Source organism: Gambusia affinis, linkage group LG11 (assembly GCF_019740435.1).
Source record: "Gambusia affinis linkage group LG11, SWU_Gaff_1.0, whole genome shotgun sequence".
NCBI classification, from domain to species: Eukaryota; Metazoa; Chordata; class Actinopteri; order Cyprinodontiformes; family Poeciliidae; genus Gambusia; species Gambusia affinis.
In genome coordinates, this window is record NC_057878.1 from 23088791 (window position 1) to 23107802 (window position 19012).

The following is a 19012-nucleotide window of genomic DNA, read 5'->3' on the forward strand; positions in this document are numbered from 1 at the left end:
ATTATAGACTTGAATGAAATTCTGTAACAAATTCTAAGCTATGCTTTCATCTCTTCTTTTTGTGTCAGAACCAGAATGGCATTCTGGCCATGTTGGACGAGGAGTGTCTGAGGCCTGGGACGGTTACTGATGAGACCTTCTTGGACAAGCTGAACACAATCTGCGCTGACCACCAGCACTTTGAAAGCCGTCTGTGCAAGAATTCAAAATTCCTTAACGACCACAGCCTGCCACACAACTGCTTCCGCATCCAGCACTACGCCGGCAAGGTACTGATGACCCTTCCCCTCTTTATGCCCAGTACACAAAGGAAGAAATGTTTTTTGCAAAATGAAAGTTTAAAGATGTGTGACTCAGTGTTGCCACAATAATAAAAAGTAAATCTTTACGTTTTCTTTTTTCTCTTAAATTAAGGTGTTGTATCGTGTTGAAGGTTTTGTTGACAAGAACAACGACTTGCTTTACCGGGACTTATCTCAGGCCATGTACAAGGCCAATCACAGCCTCATCAAACAGCTCTTTCCTGAGGGAAATCCTGTAAAAGTCAACCTTAAACGACCACCAACTGCTGGATTCCAGTTCAAAGCATCTGTTGGGACACTAATGAGCAACCTGCAAACAAAGAACCCAAACTATATTCGGTGCATTCAATCTTCTCAATGACATAGGTGTATTCTGAAAAATTAAAGTGACTTGTGAGAGGTTAAAGCTGAATATAAACTTCTAATTTACAGATGCATCAAGCCTAATGACAAAAAAGCATCCCACGTCTTCAACGAATCCCTGGTCTGCCATCAGGCTCGCTACCTCGGCCTGATGGAGAATGTCCGTGTAAGGAGAGCGGGATACGCCTTCCGTCAGGGCTACGAGCCTTGCCTCGAGCGCTACAAGATGCTCTGCAAAAACACCTGGCCGCATTGGAAGGGGCCTGCCAGGTAATTTGGTGCAGATCATGAGGACAGAAAAGTGAAATGTTTTCAAAGCAAACCCTTCAGATGTGTTCTTGCAACTGGGAAATATTCTCAGGTGTCTGAATGCGGGATGGCTCCCAGTGGGAATGTTTGTGGCCAACGCTGAATTGTTTAGCTGCTCCCAGGTGGGAAGATTGCTGGGAAAAGACTCGGATAAGGTTCAAAAGATGAAATGATAAGATGATCCTAACAGTTTGAAGAAACTTTCAGTTTAAGTTAAAGAAGGATTTTTGTTTAAAAATGTTACCTATACACTAGTGTCATTTGATTGTTTGTGTTACTGAAATAAAATACTTGAAATTTTAATGATGGGATACATAAAAATGAACCTGGCATTACAGAAAATAGCTGTAGTCACGTCACATACCAGATGTTCATTGTTCGGTATTCCCCCTCTGAGCCGCAACGTGTCGAGACATTTCATCTTTATCTGTCTCCTCCATTCTACATCAGACTTCCCCATCTCATTCACTGTGCTGGCTAAATCACTGATTCCTATCTGCAGTGCCAGACACTTGAATCTTGTTTTTAAGTCACTTTTAGGCACTTAGTACGGATTTAGTCATCATCTACAGGAGGGGTTGATAGGACAGGGGGGTTGGGGGGGAGTTGTATGTCTTGCCATGTTTGGATGAATGCAGTCCAGCCAGATTTTTTTTAAAGTTTATATTTATTTACATCCTAACGGTAAATGTTTTATTCATTACCTTTATTTTTTTAGAAAAGCAGTAGTGGCTATCATACTGTGTTTTTAAGCTCCTGCAAAACTCTCAATTCTGCTGCTGAAACTGGAATTGTCTGTTTCATAAGCATCTCAATTTCAAATCAAAAAATCTAAATGTTTATACACTGTTATTTACCAAGTCCTTTGCTTTGAGAAATTGTATATTTAAACATTTTAAGTCTGAAAACAGGTATATTAACATTTGGCTAAAACCCACTGATCAATATTATAATCAAAAGATATTTGTGATGTGTAATAAAATAGACCTTTATAAAGTTTAATTGTTCTAACAAACTTCAAAGGCATTTTGCATAGCACTCAGTAGTATTCTGTTTTAAAGTATTAACTTTTTTAATAGAAATATTTTTGGCTGAAATCCAGTAAACTTTGTTTTCTATATGCATTTAAATTGGGATGCTTACGTTTTGTGTTAACGCTGTAAATTGACTTGTCAGATATTTTGAGGTTGCCACAATGTGGGTTCCTCTTTTGTAAAGATATCAAAGTTAAGACACTTTGAAGTAGAAAAAGAGCTCACGAGGTTGAGTTATGTGTTATTTACTAAATTGGTATGTTAAGTTAATGTATTGTAAAGGTCTCAAAGCCTAATATGGAGTCCACAAATTTACAGGAGTCCTGACGGTAAACAGAAAGGCAGAACATGTTGCAGATAAAACCCACGTTAAATCTCCAAATTGAGAAGTGACCTCAGTGATACATTGTGACACCTTTTTAAGTGTTCTATAAAACAACTAAGTGTAAAATGTTTGAGTAATGACCATCAAAGTCCTGGTCTTGGTTAGAGATGCCTGAAGGAACAGCAGACTTGTCTGAAAAGTACAGTTTCTGCTGACATGACTTCCTTCAGCTTTAGTGCTTCCTTAGGCATCTAATAAACGCTGTCTTCTTCCAACGAAAACCACTTCTATGCAGAAGATATACAGTTGGTATAATGCCACCTATAATGTGTGCACTGATCAGATTTTTTGAGGTTCTAACCTTCTAATTACTGGTGAGGGAAGATTCTAAGAATTCTTGCTGGTTGGCTTGGCTGCCTGCTATGCGCTTCTGGTGATGTATTTTTTATTTATTTATTTTTCTCGTTTTCTCTAGACAAGGAGTGGAGGTGCTGATGACTGACCTGCAGGTTCCAGCTGAAGAGTTCTCTTACGGCCGCTCAAAAATCTTCATCAGAAACCCAAGAACGGTACAGAACATGCTTTTGCCTTACTGGTAGATTTCAATTCTTCTAGTAGTCTTGATGTTGAATCCAGTATTCTCAACCTGTTTTCTCACAGAAATATGTTTGGAAAACAGGGTGGGCTGCACTCGGAGCACCCCACTTTAGCAATTAGCATGTAACCACCACTCTGAAAACACATGGTTTCACTTAACGATCTAACATGGGAAATAAGTTGCTCTGTGTTTCCAGGCCTCAATTGTTTAGGTCTGTGTCATGTGAACGGGTTTTCTCCACCGCTAGCAGAAAGCCCAGAGCTTGAAATAACATAATCTCTAATTGCTTACTGCATTTGGTCTGATAAACTTATCTCCTCTTCACATCTGGAGCTTTAAAGTCAAATATAAAATGAAGCAGATTTTGAACTCGGTTTCTGGATATTACTGGTATCGCCCGGACATGCTGAGTAATTTTAAAAGAAATTCACATTATGGAACAAAACGGGGCGCTTGCAGAATTGGAGGGTATACATAAAGATCTTCGTTGTAGGATAAAGTTGCATTGAAATTTTAATGCAACGGAGAGATGTACATCTTTACATTATAAGCATAGATTCAGGTGAGGTAAATAATTCTTGCATTCAGAACTTACAAAATCTCTGGTCTTTTAAATAGTGGCACCACTGCTGTCACTACGTTTCAGGCCAGGTGCTGAGATAGGCATGAAAGGTTGCATTAGTGGCTTCTATCACAGTCTTGTTGCATTTTGAATCATCTTTCTGAAAGACATAATGACTCATGTTTAGTTAAAAATGTCCAGAAATTCACAGGCCCTCCACCAAGCTTACAGTAATAGAGATGTTTTTCCACGTATTCATTCTTCTTCCACTCAACGCTTGGAGTGTTCTGTTTCCCAAAAGCTGTTTTGGGTTTATCGGACTAAAGCACATAGTTCCAAGCAACACTTTACATGTTGTCACTTGTTGCATTTTTTCAATAGCTTTAAACCCTTCCTTACAATCCTGATTGATATTTGCAAACTCCATGGTTGGTTCCATAAAAGACAATAAATGTGAATATTTAAAGGAGAAAAAAAAAGGTGTTGCAATTCATTTATAGTCTTATATTTATTATACAATTTCACTGATAGTTGTAACTGGTGTAGTGGAGTAGCCCATTTGCTAAAGTGTGGGTTTAATTTGAGGCTTTGACTGACTGACTTTGACTTTATTTTTTATTTTAAGGCTTTTTTGGCTCTAGTGGCCTTTATTTATTACAGGAAAGTGGGTAATAAGAGAAGGGGAAGACATGTGGCAAAGGTTGCTAAGCCAGGAATCGAACCTGTGACAGCTGCGTCAAGGACTAAGGCCTCCATATGTGGGTTGTGCTTAACCCTTGCACCACCACAGCACACCTGGCTTTGATTGTGTAAAGTGACAGCTAAAAAACATTTTAAGTACATATTTCCTGTTTTGTCAGTGCCTTTAATACAACTAAATATTTGAATATTTTAAATTCTTGTCACCGTTCCCTTTTGTTGTCATGTTTGTAATTTAAGGAAGCAGAAAAGATGTTCCTGGAAAGTAAAAGATTAGAAATGTATAGACCTACAAACAAAAATTGTAAAAAAAAAAACCCCAAAACTTTATAACGATGCAATTTAAGCATTACCCAGATTTTGCTTCTGCTAAATGCACCCAGCATCACATAGCTTTATAAAAAAGTTTAAAGACACTTTAAATTAAAGTTAAATAAATTCTTCGGGGGAACGTTCTGCTTTTGATGACAGACCTCATGGTGTGTGAAATTCAGCATGTTTTGCTTCCTTCTCTCCATGTAGCTCTTTTTCCTGGAGGAGAAGAGGAAGCAATGCCTGGAGGACCTTGCAACTCTGATTCAGAAAATCTACAGGGGCTGGAAATGTCGCAGCCACTTCCTGCTGCTGAAAAAGAGCCAGATCGTGGTGGCATCATGGTACCGTCGATACGCGGTGAGACTGCTTTCGAAACTGCTGCCATGGCTACCGATACCTGAAAGCTTTGTTACTCAAATTGTTGCCGTTTCCATTCAACAGCAACAAAAGAAGTACCAGCAGGTCAAGCATGCTACCACCGTGGTGCAGTCCTACACCAGAGGGTGGCAGGTATGAGGCTTCCTGTTAATTTTATTGTATCTGGAGTAATGAATAAATTATAAGGAAACATGAAATGTATTTTTTCCAGGCTCGGAAGCTCCTGAGAGAGCTGAAGTATCAGAAGAAATGTGAAGAAGCTGTGACCACCATTTCAGCCTTCTGGCATGGCACACAGGTATGGAAAGGCTCTTAAGAACAGAGCATTCTTATGTTTGGCCAAAAGATTTTTGCTCAGTACTTTTTTTTTGTGTGTGTGGTTTTATTTTGGGTTTTTTTTTTTTGTACATTTTCATTTCTCAATATTGACACCAGTCTTTCTAAGATTCTATTCTGTGAGCTTTCTTGGATTATGTTACTTCAGTTTTTCCTCTGCAATGCTATTTCTTTTGATGATTGCGCATCTACTTTTTCCCCTCTGCTCCTTTCAACTTTCCCTTCTCGATTTATCCTTCTGCACATCTTCAACCATACCTACCTAATGCCCACCGCATCCCACCAGGCTCGGATGGAGCTAAGGCGTCTAAAACAAGAAGTGCGGAATAAACACGCTGTGACAGTAATTTGGGCATACTGGCAGGGAACCAAGGTATTTCCACCTTGCTGTAGTGTTGCTCTCCCAGTTGTCTTGTTACTGTTTACAAAGTCTCATCCCATTCTGACTATAAAAGCGCATAGTGGCATAGAACTACTGCTAAATGAATGTAAAGTCAATGAGCTTTGCCTTTTATGTTGGTGCTTTTACAGGTGTCTTAGTCAAATTATAGTAGAAAGCTAAACTTTAATTCTTTAGTTATTGCTTTCATGTTTTGCTTATGACTTTATTCTAATAAGCAATTTCACTCTACGTCACTCAAATGCTATTCTGCTTTTTAAAGCTCAAAGAAAAATGCAGTTTTTTCCAGATAATCTATCTAAACATTTGGGTTTGAGAGATTTTTGGCACAGTGTCGCTTCATCACCTTACAAATCTCTGAGAATGTTTCCTTTTCTTAGCTACAGCAGTCGGTCTACTTCGTTCCCAGACACTCCCAATCATGTCTGATTAAGACACGTGGGAGTGTTGGGTTTTTGTTATATTTTTATTTACATAAAATGCTCAAATTCTTTAGAAGGTAAAAAATCTGAATTGCAGGCCAAGTCTGTAGAGAAACCACTGTGGTTCTGTGCGATATTAATTTACCTGCTTGTTCCCTTTTCTTAATATAGTAAAAGTTTCTAATATTTTGGTAAAATAAAACACAAATTATTGGAGGCACTAGTTTCTAATATAAATAAACGTTCAAGACTGAAAATGAGTGCATATTTATTTATTTAGTGAGAATGGAGTGTAGAAACGGAATATATCTCATCAGACTTTATTATATTAGACAGCATCATTTGAGATCTACTTGCTGGTTGTTAGAGATGCATAAAGAAACTCAGTGATCACTGGAATTGCCAGATTCCTGGCGAGATTGGTCCAAATTAGTAATTGGTTGGTCAGAAGGATAAAAATTCAGTAATTTTCCTTAGAAGAATACTGTGCTCTTGCAACACCAGATTGCGTTAACATTCTTTAGTGTTGACGCTGTTCCTCAGGAAACAGCACTTCCACCATTGGACGCACAGAAATATCTGAAGCCATTTGAAAGGAAGACTTATTTTCTGCAACATCTCAAGACACATCTGTACTTTATTCTGGCATCTAGAGTGTGTTTTAGTCTTTTTGAGTTTCAACCTCCTGTTTATCTTGGAACATTCTGGATTTGAAAACGTTTAAGCTTTTTTGGGAATATGAGTCAAAGGAAAGATGTACTTTAAGGATATGGGTATGCTACCTGCACTAACTGGACATGTAAGATATTAAGACAAATACTTATTGTTTTGAAATAGTTCATATAATCAGATGGCAGCTTATGTGCCGAACTCTGAGACAAACCGGAACAGAGTGAAATCTTATTGGCAAGTTGATGCCAGTATAAAAACTTGAGATTGTAAATTGGCCACCGAATTCTGAATTACTCGATTACAATATAGTAATTACAATATAGCTAATCTATTATTCCACCTCAGCCCTTTCATTGATTTATTTTTTTTGTATTTCACTTTAACTCAACTGACCATAATCGCCACACATTAAGGTTTCCCTCTTGAGGGACTCATGTTGTCAGTGTTTCCTCATTGTTACCTGTCACACCTGCTCTCCTCGGACAGTTGCGGTTTTGTCTGTCACTGAATAAAGCAATAACGCTCATCTGCAACTGCCGCCGCTTTTCATTAGGCCCGGAGAGAGCTACGTCAGCTGAAGGAGGAGGCGAGGAATAAACATGCCGTGTCGGTCATTTGGGCCGGCTGGCAGGGCACCAAGGTATTTGGGAATGTTGACTTGCCGTGACTTTTTGACTTATCGCCTCCATCAACCCCACTCCCACCTCCTTATTTAAAAAAAGAGTCCTGAATTTATTGTAAGCATTTCTCAGTGATGTAAAGCATTTTGTTACGCGTCTTATGGCTCAGTAGGTGCTGAGGTTGTAAGTGAATCTTCCAAATATGACCAAGTCCTTTATGGTAGTCTGTTTAAAATATACTTCCAATACATCCTGCATACATAGATGTAGTTTTGGTATGTTGCATCGTCTTAATAGGTCCATCCTTGACAACTGCATGCTTCTTGCTCATGCTGCATGACTTCCTCTTACTGTGTAGCTACTGCATGTTTAGTCTGTATCGAAACCGTTCTCAGTATCTTTTGGATGGATTGCATCCCAACTGAATTGACTCTCCTGCATCTTCGTCCCGCAGTGACTAAAAACGCTTCTTTCACTTCACAGATGCTCTTCTAGATAACCACCCAGACACTTCATTATACATGTGTAGATGCAGGAGCATTATAGCAATAACGTTGCAGCCAGCGCTTGTGTGCAGTGTGTGTGCACGTCTTCAAAGTGGTCGACTCCAAGCAGAACGGTTTTGACCCCTTCATCCTCTCATCTTCCACTGCTCTTTCTTCCCCCGCCCACACCCAAACAGGCTCGCAGGGAGCTCAGGAGGCTGAAGGAGGAAGCCAGACGCAAGCATGCCGTCGCTGTGATTTGGGCCTTCTGGCAGGGACTGAAGGTACCCACCAGCCCCCACGGCGTAGCAACCATCACCCTGTGTGCCATTTGCTCCCCGTTACTGTCCCCCATCACCTTTTTCATCACTTTTTGTCCTCAGAAAGGCAGCCTCTGCTCTCTGTTGCAAATATCTTTAGTTTTCCTTTACAAAGTTCGGAAAGCGTATACGACACCTTCCATTGTCATTGCCACTTCACTTCAGAAGACTGAAGTGCCCATTTTCAGCTAACTAGCAGACTGTTGTATTTCAATTTAACATACCCAGTTATTCTAAAGATTTCTTGCAATGCACTCCAAAAGGTTTTCCAGGACCCATGGAAAAAATGAGCCCTCAGCATCACAGATCATCCACTGTAAATAGCTATCAATAAGGTGCTTTATTCTTCCTTTCCCATGTTTTCTTTTTAATTTTTTCCTGAAAACTCAATCTTTTTCTCATCTGACCAAAGCATAAGCAAAACTTATCAAATGTGACATGTTTACTTTTGTTATGAAAGGACAAACTATCTTTTCTTGGCATCCCAAAGTCCTCTTTGGCATTTAGGAGGTTTCTAATGAAAATGGAAACATGACATCAGAAGGCTTCATTTTGCTGCAGTTCTCAGTGAGCTTTTGAGATCTGTTTTTTTTTTTTTTTTTTTGCTTCAGTACCCATTCTGAATAATGTGGGTGGTGGCAAGATAAACTTGTTTTCCAGCCTAGTGGTCAGTGGATAGAAGGCCTGAGTGCCATGTCAAAACTGTATGACACAACAGGGGTCAGCACCTTCTTCAAATCATTAGTTATTGCTTTCTGTCTAGCCAAAAAAAAAACATCTTGGAAATGGGAATCACAAATCATTTCTTTGTGATTTAGAAAGTTGTAGAAACTGATCAAACACATATTCCAAATTGTTTTTAAGCAGTTGCCGGTATTTGAGCCACCACTAAATGTTGACTTGAAGGTTGGATTTTCCATATTTCTCAGTGCGAGATTATGTAATGGTTTAATTTCCAATGTCGTGCAGATGCATAAAATCTGTAACTGAATTAACAGTTAGGTTTGAAACGACGGTTTAGTTATCAACTTTAGGTGTTGTCCTTTCACAGAATGTAAGTAATTTACAACACATGATGTAAAAGTTTAACCCTCACTTCAAATATTGGAGTTTCTAAATACCAAGTGTAGAAAATTGTTCAGCCTCTTTTGTTTTTTTTAAAAGCAACAGTGTGCAAAAGTCTACCAATTTCATCTAACTTTTCCCTGTCTTCCATTACTGACCCTTAAAGCAGCACTGTTTGTGGCTCCAACACTGTTTGTTCCGCTTCTTTTTCACTGAACAAGTGTCTCCTTTTGGGTTTTTGTCTGTGTGATGTTTACTTTTTGGAGTGAAACAATCCATGTTTACCATGTTCATGTTTTAAATGTTGGTTTTTTTGTTTTTAATTGAGCACCAGGAGCCTGGACATGCACCTGTTATAATTCACTTTGTCCCATAAAAGGAAAGCATGATGTTTGTCATAACAATGATAGCCTTTTCATTCATTTGAGGAAATTATTGTATTTGGGATTATTTTAACAGACTGGGTTTTGTTTTGTTGTTGTTTGTAACTAACAAAATGTCCTTTTTTTGTGTGCAGTTTTTGTAGTGCTGCTCCTCTTTCAGTGTGCTGCTTTCCTGTCCCACCGTATAACGAGTCAACAGTGTAAGCTTGGAATTGATTCACACTTTTTTTATGATTGTGCTCTCAAAGGTCCGCAGAGAATACAGAAAATTCTTCAGGGCAAATGCAGGCAAGAAGATCTATAACTTCACCATCCAGAGGATTGTAAGTCAGGCTTAAGACCTGTGATTTTTCTTTTTGTGAATGGGTTCATGTTAACTTCACTGTTGAAACTGAACACTTCTTGGGTCTTTTTGGATTACTAGATGCAAAAATACTTCCTTGGATTGAAGAGCAAACTGCCCTCCATGTCCCCGATAGACAAGACCTGGCCTGCCAGGCCTTACTCGTTCCTGGATGGAGTCCATGCTGAGCTTCGGAGGATTTTCCATCTCTGGAGGGTGTGTCTGTCACATTCAGTCAGGCTTGTTTTACACTGTCAGAGTGAATGCTGTCTACTGTAAAACTGCTAGACAAGTGTGTAGCAGAATAAAGTCAGCATTTCTGAATTTTTCACTTATGTTCTGTAAGATGTAGGCAGCAGATCAAAGTACAATGATGATGCACACAAAAACTAGTGTTTCCTGGCAGTTATTCTTTATTTTGACTTGTGATGAAAACAGTGCAAGAAATACAGGAGCCAATTCACAGAGGAGAAAAAGGCGGTGTATGAGGAGAAGCTGGAGGCAAGCGAGCTCTTTAAAGATAAAAAGGCTCTCTACCCAAACAGGTATCTTGCATTCACTACTCTCCAAAGCAATGCCCATGGTGTCAATCTTAATTTTATGCCAGATTGAGCCTTCATACATCTTATATTTCACATTATACAAATGTCTTTGACTCCATCTTTTTTTCTCAGCGTGAGACAGCCTTTCAAAGGAGACTACCTGGAGATCAGCAAGAATCCAAAATATCAAAAACTCAGCAGCGCCGTAGACGAAAAGATTCTGCTGGCCGACGTGGTCAACAAGATAAACAGGGCCAATGGAAAGGTAGGAAAAAAGTGGTTTTGGAAAAGTATTTTTACATTATCCAACCTACAGCTGACATCATTATACTTGTTATATGTGACCAATCAACATAAAGTATTTTACAAATAAAAATCTGGCATGTGGGGTGCATTTGTATTCAGCATTAGATAACCAATACCAGAACCACATTTTGCTGCAACAACAGCTCTAGGGCTTCGGGACATTTCTACCAATTTTGAACATCTACCAATTCTTGTTTGTTCATTTTTCTTAGCAAAATAGTTTAGGTTCCATCTGGAAAGTCTGAGCAGCATTTTTCTTGTTCAGCTCACTCCTCAGTTTTCAAATGGCTTTAGATCTGAACCCTGACAAGAACATGAACATTTTTTTTTATCTTAAACATCACATTGTATCTCTGACACTATGTTTAAGATCAATTCACTGTCTGCAAGAACAGATTCTGTGTCGTAGAGCTGCAAGAACAAAATTATATTTTGTTCTTTTGAGGTGTTAGAAAAATCTAGTGCGACTGGACAGAAATGTGAAGCTTGTAGGCCTACTATACTGACAGAAGGTGCAGTGGGACAAACCTATGAGGACTTCCTCTGGGTTCAGCTCTTGTTTGCCTGAATGAATGAATGTCTTCACATCAGATAAATGAGGACATTTCTGTTTCCTGGTAGAGTACGTACAGGTCACTTTTGTGGCATTCAGAGTGTGGTGAAGTCTAAGTCGACATTTTGGTCCCTGCAGAACACAGCACCTGCTTCCCAGTGTATGTCCTCTCTCCTGCAGCAATTCGCATTTCTTGATTTCCAAAATATTTCTTTTTAAACATCTTGCATGAAAACCTAATGAAATACATGTCGAGGTGTGATTGTAGTGAGAGTTCAACAGGCATGAATACATTTGTGAAGTATTTCACCCAGTGTTTTCATTAAAATTTTTCTGCATCCATTTAAAAATTGCATCTTAAAGTCTGATATCTTGTATTTTATGTTGGACTGAATGCAGGATGACACTACTGTTTCTGTGCTTGCAGGGGTCACCTCGACTCTTTCTGTTGACTAAGAAGAACGTTGTTCTGGCTGATCAGAAAACTGGGCAGCTGAAAGCCAACGTCCCTCTTACAGACCTTGCAAGTGTGTCAACGAGCACGCAAACCGATGGCTTCTTTGCTCTCAAACTCAAAGAGGTGAGGAGAACATTGTTTTGATATGTAGTGATAGATGATAAACTTTTTCAGGTTGTTTTGTGGCCACAAAATCTTTTTCAAAAAGATGAAGGAAAATTGTTTCAAGATTCGGTGTTGCTCCCAACAGGGCTCAGCTTCTGCTATCAAAGGTGACTTCTTGCTCAGCAGCGATCACCTGATTGAAATAATAACCAAACTGCACCGCATCAGCTCCATGGCTGCAGACAGAGAAAAGCTCAACATTGACATCTCAGACGAGTATGCAGAATCTTTGGCTTAAATTGTGGCCAGCAGGTTGCCTCTTCCTTCTTGGTGATATAAGTTGTTGCTCTTCTTCCCTGGTGTTTCAGGTTTCTGGTGCAGTTCAAACAGGACAAAGTATGCGTAAAATTCATCCATGGTAGTCCCAAGAACGGCAACAGCGTATCATGCAAACGCAAAAACAACCGCCTGCTGGAGGTGTCCGTACCCGCGTCATCCTAAAGAGGAGAGGACCTGACGGCCAACTCGGACGTTCTGGACTTGACAATCACCACCCCTGTGCCAACCCTGAGCCCAAACACGTGCTGTTATTTGGCTTCTTGTTGTGTTCTTTATCAGGTTTTTCCATGGCACCGCTATAGCTGAAATAATGGGCCTCAAAATTTTTTTTGGCAAAGAGAGCTCAAACTAAAGGGTTGCATGCCACAGAAATTTTGGTGTAAAGAGCTGATGCCAGAGCACAACCGACTTTTTGTATACCCGTGGCAATGTCGCTGCCTCCATGGTAAATTAGTTTTCAGAGAAAATGTCAAAAGAACTTAAAGAAGATCTCCAGCCTCCAACAGTCCAAACTCATCTGCTTTTAAGCTGCTCTGACGCTGGCAAGAAAGATGGCTTAAAAATTTGAGATGAGCTATGACACAGGATTTGGGCATAAGTCTGTCGCATTTAGTTCTTTGACAAAGCTGAATACTGCACTTGCTTTCCCCTTTGTAACAGAGGGTCTGACCTGAAAACTACATTGACTGTATGTTGTTTTCTTATTTTTCTTGGATCACAGCACAGTAGGCAGTTGTGTAAAAGTGAGATATAATTTGCTAAATAATTGTAAAACACTTTGTATTAATTCTTACGTGCCATTAAACAGGTGTAAACACAGTACCATGCGAGTGATGATCCTATTTATATTGATGCCAAAAATGAAATTTAATAATTTCTTTTTGATTGCACTACACATGGTCACTTGCATTTCCTCTTTTTAGTACAACTGAGTAATCATTATTCCATTTACTCAGTAATTGTAAACTGCATTCATGTTGAAGGTTGTTTGGAGTCGAGACATTAGATCAGTTTGGACCCAACCTTTTCCCCAAAACTACTTTTTCCACCTCAAATTCTGACCATTGAAACCAGTGCTAATGTTGTGTGCAATATTGTGTTTCTGGAAGTTGACTTTCCTGTGCCATAAGCTGTACATAGGCTTTATAGGCTGTAGCCATAACATGGACACTCAGTTTAGATTCCTTATTTTCATATGTATTACTGGTGTGGATGTTTTAGCTTCTACAACTTTATTGTAGTGTTTGAACCACTTTGCCCTTCACTTTACATTACAAGGGAACAGACCAAATGTTAGTTTGAGAGGTTCTGTTAAGAGACTATATTCAGTTAATATTGTACCTATAGTAAATTCTTTGCATCTTTATTTAATTAAAACCCAGAGTAGTTGGAACCGGAGGCTTAGTCGACTGGTTATCCTCGGAGTGACACAGACCAAAGCATCCTTCTACAAACTAAAACCTTATAGTGGTCTATGCTAATGCCAACTTAGTTGAACCATTATAATATTTCATTGCCTTATTTACCCAAAAACTGAGGACCACTTGCTCAGAAAGTGAGTCACGAAGGAGGTGCAGCAGCAATGAGATTCCTGTGAATGCATACTGAGAATGCAGCATGAAACGCTTCTGGTCTTGGTATGAACCTAAGTGTAAAAAGAAACGGATAGCATTCATCTATACCACTAATTTAGCTCTTTGCACTACTTTAATCTTGTAACTGACAAATACTGATCAGAAGCTCTTTGTGTCATTCTCGATCTGTTTCACATGTGAGGATAAATGGTGGCGTGCCACCTCCAACCTAGGTTTCCTGTGTGAATATTCCAGCATGCTTCACAAAAACCGCTATGACCGCTTTTAGCTTTAACCACTGAGACAAGCTGTTGACTTCAGCCTCTGGGAGAGAGAAAATTTTATCCTGGATGCTGAAGCAAAGTCTGAAATGGGCTGAGACAGAAAAAGACTTGTACCATCTTGGACTACAATCTTAAAAGAAAAAAAAAAAGTGCTAACCCCTCTTCCATGAACTTTAAAACTGTTAAACTCGCATCGAATGGCTTATCCAAAGCACAATGATTCTGTCACCAGTAATCTTCCTTTTTGAAACTCTGAACGAAACACATGACATTTCCTGGCAGATAAATTATGTAGTTAACGAGCAGAAAATTAGAGCAGTTTCTGTGTAAGAAACTGCCTTTACTTTTCTATTACTCAACAGCAAGTGTTGAGGTTCTGTTCTTGGTACCCATTTGGCTTAAGAAGGTCACTGATGCTGTCATACCTCAAATCGTCATGTCTTGTGGAAATGATAATCAGCTTTACTGGCCATTGCAGACATAAAATTTTATGAAATTGTGTTTGCATATTTTTTTGGGAGATGAGCGGTTAAGAAAGACCTCTCCAAAGTCAAGCAGAAGTAATTTGTATTTAAAATTAGACCACGTTGGATAACTGCTCAGAAACTGTTAGATTTTTTTTTCTTTTTTTTTGACTTGTATATAAATTACTGGTTTACTTGCATAAAGCAGATGCAAGTAAACAAAGTGTGGGGGGGATGCAATTGGACTTCACTTTTCTGCATTTCAACTGAAATTTAGAAATGTTTATATTTGGGGCTCTTTCTTTTGAAAAATATTCTTGGCATGTAAGTACAGTCACTTATGGTGTGGGGAAATCAGATATTACATACATGAGGGGAAAAACTGATGGTTCTAATGGATTTACTTGGAGCCTTGTTTTGATGTGGCTTCACTTGTAACATCTTTCTTGCCCTCTTCTTCTCCTTGATTTGTATTTGAACAGTGGTTAGAGCTGCAAAATGATGTCTGCATTCTTGTGTGCCTGATGTTGAATTGTGTTCAGAGATGGAACAAGAAAAAATATTTTAGTAGAACTCATTGTAACATTTGCAAGTATTCTTTTTAAATTAAATAAAGATCAAAGATAAATGTTCTTTGCTGCTGTTGTATTTTTTTCCATTTAATTATTTGAAGTACAAACCTATAAATGTTGTCCACACAGATCATTATTCTTTGCATTTCAATTTCATAACCCCCTTTGATTTGTATGTACCTCACAGCCCAGTACTAAATAACAAGCTTTGATTGCTGTTTATCTGCATCATAGGGGACATATTTTGGAGGCTTTTGGGGCTGTATGGCCTAGCCTAGCAGTCAGGCAATTGGCCAGATGTTTTCCATCACATCTGGAGGGGAGCTGTCCTGGGGTTAAATTCCGCAGCTTTGGGAGAGCTGCCGGCAACAGGTCTCCGGGGACCAGCCCTCTGATTGAACAGAGTGGTAAAAATAGCGGACCATTTTGGGCTGCCCAGTACCCGGTTCCCACCACTCCACAGGCTGGGAAAGGAAGGAGGAGTCCTAGCACTCCCCTGTGGATATTATTCAACTCTCTGTGGGACTATAAAGGAACCAGACAATGCGTCTCTGATCATGTGGAGCGTCTGCCGTTTGCACACTGCAGTGCAGATCTGCATCACACCGTTTTGATGAAATCAGTTTGCAGAGCAGATCATGAATATATCTTGTAAATCAGTACTCCAATCCAAATGTTGGGAGCTGTGCTTAAAATGGTCCTCAAATGGCAAGTAACACCTTTTAAACATTTAATGCTTTTTATCTTTCAAAATGTCAACATAAAATGAAAGATTTCTGCGATATAAAGATTAACCAGCTAAAGATGAACACTTTCCTCCCCAGACTGGCATGAGAGTACTGGAGACCAGTTGAGGTTGCTTTCTTGAGTCTCTGGTGACATCTTCTGGACTCTTATCAGCCTTGCAATAGAAAACGGGAAGGGGAAGAATTGAAGAAAATCTGAATAAAACTGTTTGACAAGATGCAGCGTTTCAGGGAAGTAGGTTTTTTTTTTTTTTTGTTAGTTTGTTTGCGTTAGCCAAGTAATGTAATTTGTTTTTTGTTGGGGTTTTTTTGTTGTTGTTTTAGACAGATTTTCACAAAATGAAACTTAAAATGAAAATTTATTTCCATAAAAAGGTCCTAATATTAAACATACATTAAGGTTTGTATGGGTGAAGTGCTGTGTGTGGACGAAAACTTAACTGCACATCATCCTGAACACATTGTCCCCAGAGTGTTATTGGTGATGTGCAGTGGTGGCAGCATCATCCTGTGGGTTCCATCAGTAGGGAAAGGGGAGTTGGTTGGATTTGATTGGAAGATGGATTAAGCTAAATTTAGTGCAATCCTGGATGAAAATATATTAGAGGCTTCAAATGAGTTAAAACCTTCTGTATCACGTGATATTTAAAACTTGTTGCTCTAGTAGAAAGTTTCAGGGGGTGTTTTTGCAAGACTATATATGAAGTTAATCCGTCCTTATACAAAAATCTATAGCACCAAAACTGAAAAGTATCTTATTGGGTCTATTTTAGTTCCCAACCTGCAATGAGTCGATGAAGCCATCGAGTTTGCAGCCAGACACAGAGAACTGCAGTCAAACACTGTCTGGGATCAACTTTGCCGGCTCTCAGTCCTCAGCTGCCTTTTATTATGATAACAAAAAAAGGGGTTGGATTTCTCCACACAGTCACACAGGCAGTTTCATCAGAGTCTTCTACCATAGACTGTTCTGGGACATTCTGTGACAACGGCACAAGGCCAACCTGTTTAAATCAGTTTCGACAGGCAGTTTGATAAAACAAGAAGAGTGTGTAAGTGTTGCTAATCTCCAAACGAACATTGATAAAACAAGAAGAGCGTGTAGAGTTTCTAATCTCTAAACCAGGGGTCTCAGACTCGCGGCCCGCGGGCCAACTGCGGCCCTCGGGACGATAGTTTGTGGCCCCCACCTTAATATGAAAGTTTAATGTTAGTGTGGCCCGCGGGCAGTGATGTCAGTAACGCGTTAATTTGTAACGCGTTACTGACGTCCGGACCACTTTTCAGTAACAGTAATCTAACGTTGCTATTTCAAATCCAGTAGTCAGACTACAGTTACTTATCAAAATCATTTTTGCGTTACTATCTTCTTTTGTTATTTAATCGTATTTCCTCTACTCGTCTTGTCGAGTGACCGACGTCTCTATGCGACAGAAATGTAAACAATGGAGGAGATCGCATTTTGTTGGTGGAAAAACTGGAACTATTTTGAGATTCTGCTGCCAAGTCCGATTATTATAAGCGGCTTTGGGCTTCATTTTTTAAAGTCGCTTGCCGATTTAATGAGCGGCGGGTTACGCTTTTTGGGCTCGTTTTTGAACGTGAAGTTGCTCATTTGGGCTTGGAAATAAGCAGAGACTCATAATAAATCCCAGAATTTGTTCGTCATTAAGGTAGTCTTACTCCATCTCTCCTGTTCATCATTTCTCAGATGATCCGTCCCGCTGTGTCTTTATTAATGTCAAGTTAATGTATTACCTCTGAATGACGTCGAGCTTCGCGTTGCGCTCCAGAAAACTACAAATATCGAGACCAATATGAACAGCGCAATAAACGTGAAAACAGCCACGAATGAACGTGTCCGTAGTTTCCAATAATTATAATGGCAACTTAATTCTAATTATTAATACTAAGATAAGTGTCGCAAATCTGTGCAGCCATCTGAGCTGTGAGCTGCAGGAGGAGCTCTGTGCGCAGTGACACCAAATGCAGGGCCGTAACGCAGAACCTGGAGGCTGGGGGGGAAGGGAGGGGGCTTTAAAATCCTTCTTAGAGTTTTCCAGACAACAGAGGACCACACAAACTACTCACGTTTTTTATTTTTCTACAATCTCCTCTTCAGTTCAACCTTATCAGTGGAGACACATTGTTGATGTTACCATTATAAAATAGCTTACAAAAAGTATTGGCAAAGCTCAATGTGATTTTCACAGGAGGCGGTGTTGTTGTTAGCACCTGCTGAAAGTAACTAAAAGTTACTTTTAGTGTAACTTAGTTACTTTCCAAATCAAGTAGTCAGTAATCTAACTAAGTTACTTTTTCAAGGAGTAATCAGTAGTCCGATTAAAGTTACTTTTTCAAAGTAACTATGCCAACACTGCCTGCGAGTTTGATATGATTGGCACTTTTCAGTGTTGTGTGCGGAGCTGAACTAACTTACCAATCACAGTGCTTCAAATGGAGCTCATTGACCCGCAGTGCCACTCTGAACTCAAAGCCAAGTTCAGGGAGGTGAGTGGAAAAGCAGACAAGCTTGGGCAATTTTTGAGAGAATTGCCACCCAGCTTCCCTGAGCTTTCCCAAATGTTCAAGCGGACCATGTGTCTTTTTGGGAGCACATACTTGTCTTAAAAGCTCTTCTCTACCTTGAACTTCAATAAGTCCAAGTACAGGTCCAGACTTACTGACGAGCATCTTCAAGCTCTACTTAGGGTCTCAACTGCCTCCTCCCTTAAGCCAAATGTGGCTTGTCTATGAGGAAGCGCTGCCAGACCTCTAGCAGTAAGAAGTAGGCAGAAGAAACAGTTTATAAACTGTTATATTCATAACAGTTTATGTTCAATGTTCCATTCATGTTCAGAAAGTTAAAGGTTAAAGAACTGTTAATACAGCCATTTGAATCTGAATTATAATAATTACATTTATCTAGTCTTCTATAGCTGCTGTGTTATTATTATATTTTATTTATTTATTACTGATTAATTTTTTTTTCTTATGAATTGTTAATTTATTTATTTTTCATCTTATTTTGTGTTTAAAAATAAAAATAAAGACATTTGATAACATTGGAATGTTTTTGTAAGAGCTTTTCTTGTGGAAAACCCGATGCGGCCCAGCCTCACCCAGACTCTACCTCCAT

General features: G+C 39.3%; 1 protein-coding gene across 7 annotated transcripts in view; it reads left to right on the forward strand.

Moving 5' to 3' along the window:
- myo1b (myosin IB) overlaps window positions 1-14619 on the forward strand; it is a 71953-nt gene extending 57334 nt beyond the window's left edge. For 3 of the 7 annotated variants that reach the window (XM_044132665.1, XM_044132667.1, XM_044132666.1), the window contains 17 exons: window positions 69-269; window positions 415-641; window positions 735-935; window positions 2809-2902; window positions 4715-4864; window positions 4949-5017; window positions 5097-5183; window positions 5508-5594; window positions 7269-7355; window positions 8018-8104; window positions 9837-9911; window positions 10013-10147; window positions 10370-10476; window positions 10606-10738; window positions 11760-11912; window positions 12040-12170; window positions 12263-14619. In XM_044132665.1, coding sequence (XP_043988600.1) covers window positions 69-269; window positions 415-641; window positions 735-935; window positions 2809-2902; window positions 4715-4864; window positions 4949-5017; window positions 5097-5183; window positions 5508-5594; window positions 7269-7355; window positions 8018-8104; window positions 9837-9911; window positions 10013-10147; window positions 10370-10476; window positions 10606-10738; window positions 11760-11912; window positions 12040-12170; window positions 12263-12395 — 2157 coding nt within the window. In that variant the 3' untranslated portion in view covers window positions 12396-14619. The remainder of the gene's footprint in view (window positions 1-68; window positions 270-414; window positions 642-734; window positions 936-2808; window positions 2903-4714; window positions 4865-4948; window positions 5018-5096; window positions 5184-5507; window positions 5595-7268; window positions 7356-8017; window positions 8105-9836; window positions 9912-10012; window positions 10148-10369; window positions 10477-10605; window positions 10739-11759; window positions 11913-12039; window positions 12171-12262) is intronic. The other 4 variants (XM_044132668.1, XM_044132669.1, XM_044132671.1 and 1 more) reach the window with 2 other exon arrangements.
- The last annotated feature ends 4393 nt before the right edge of the window (window positions 14620-19012 follow it).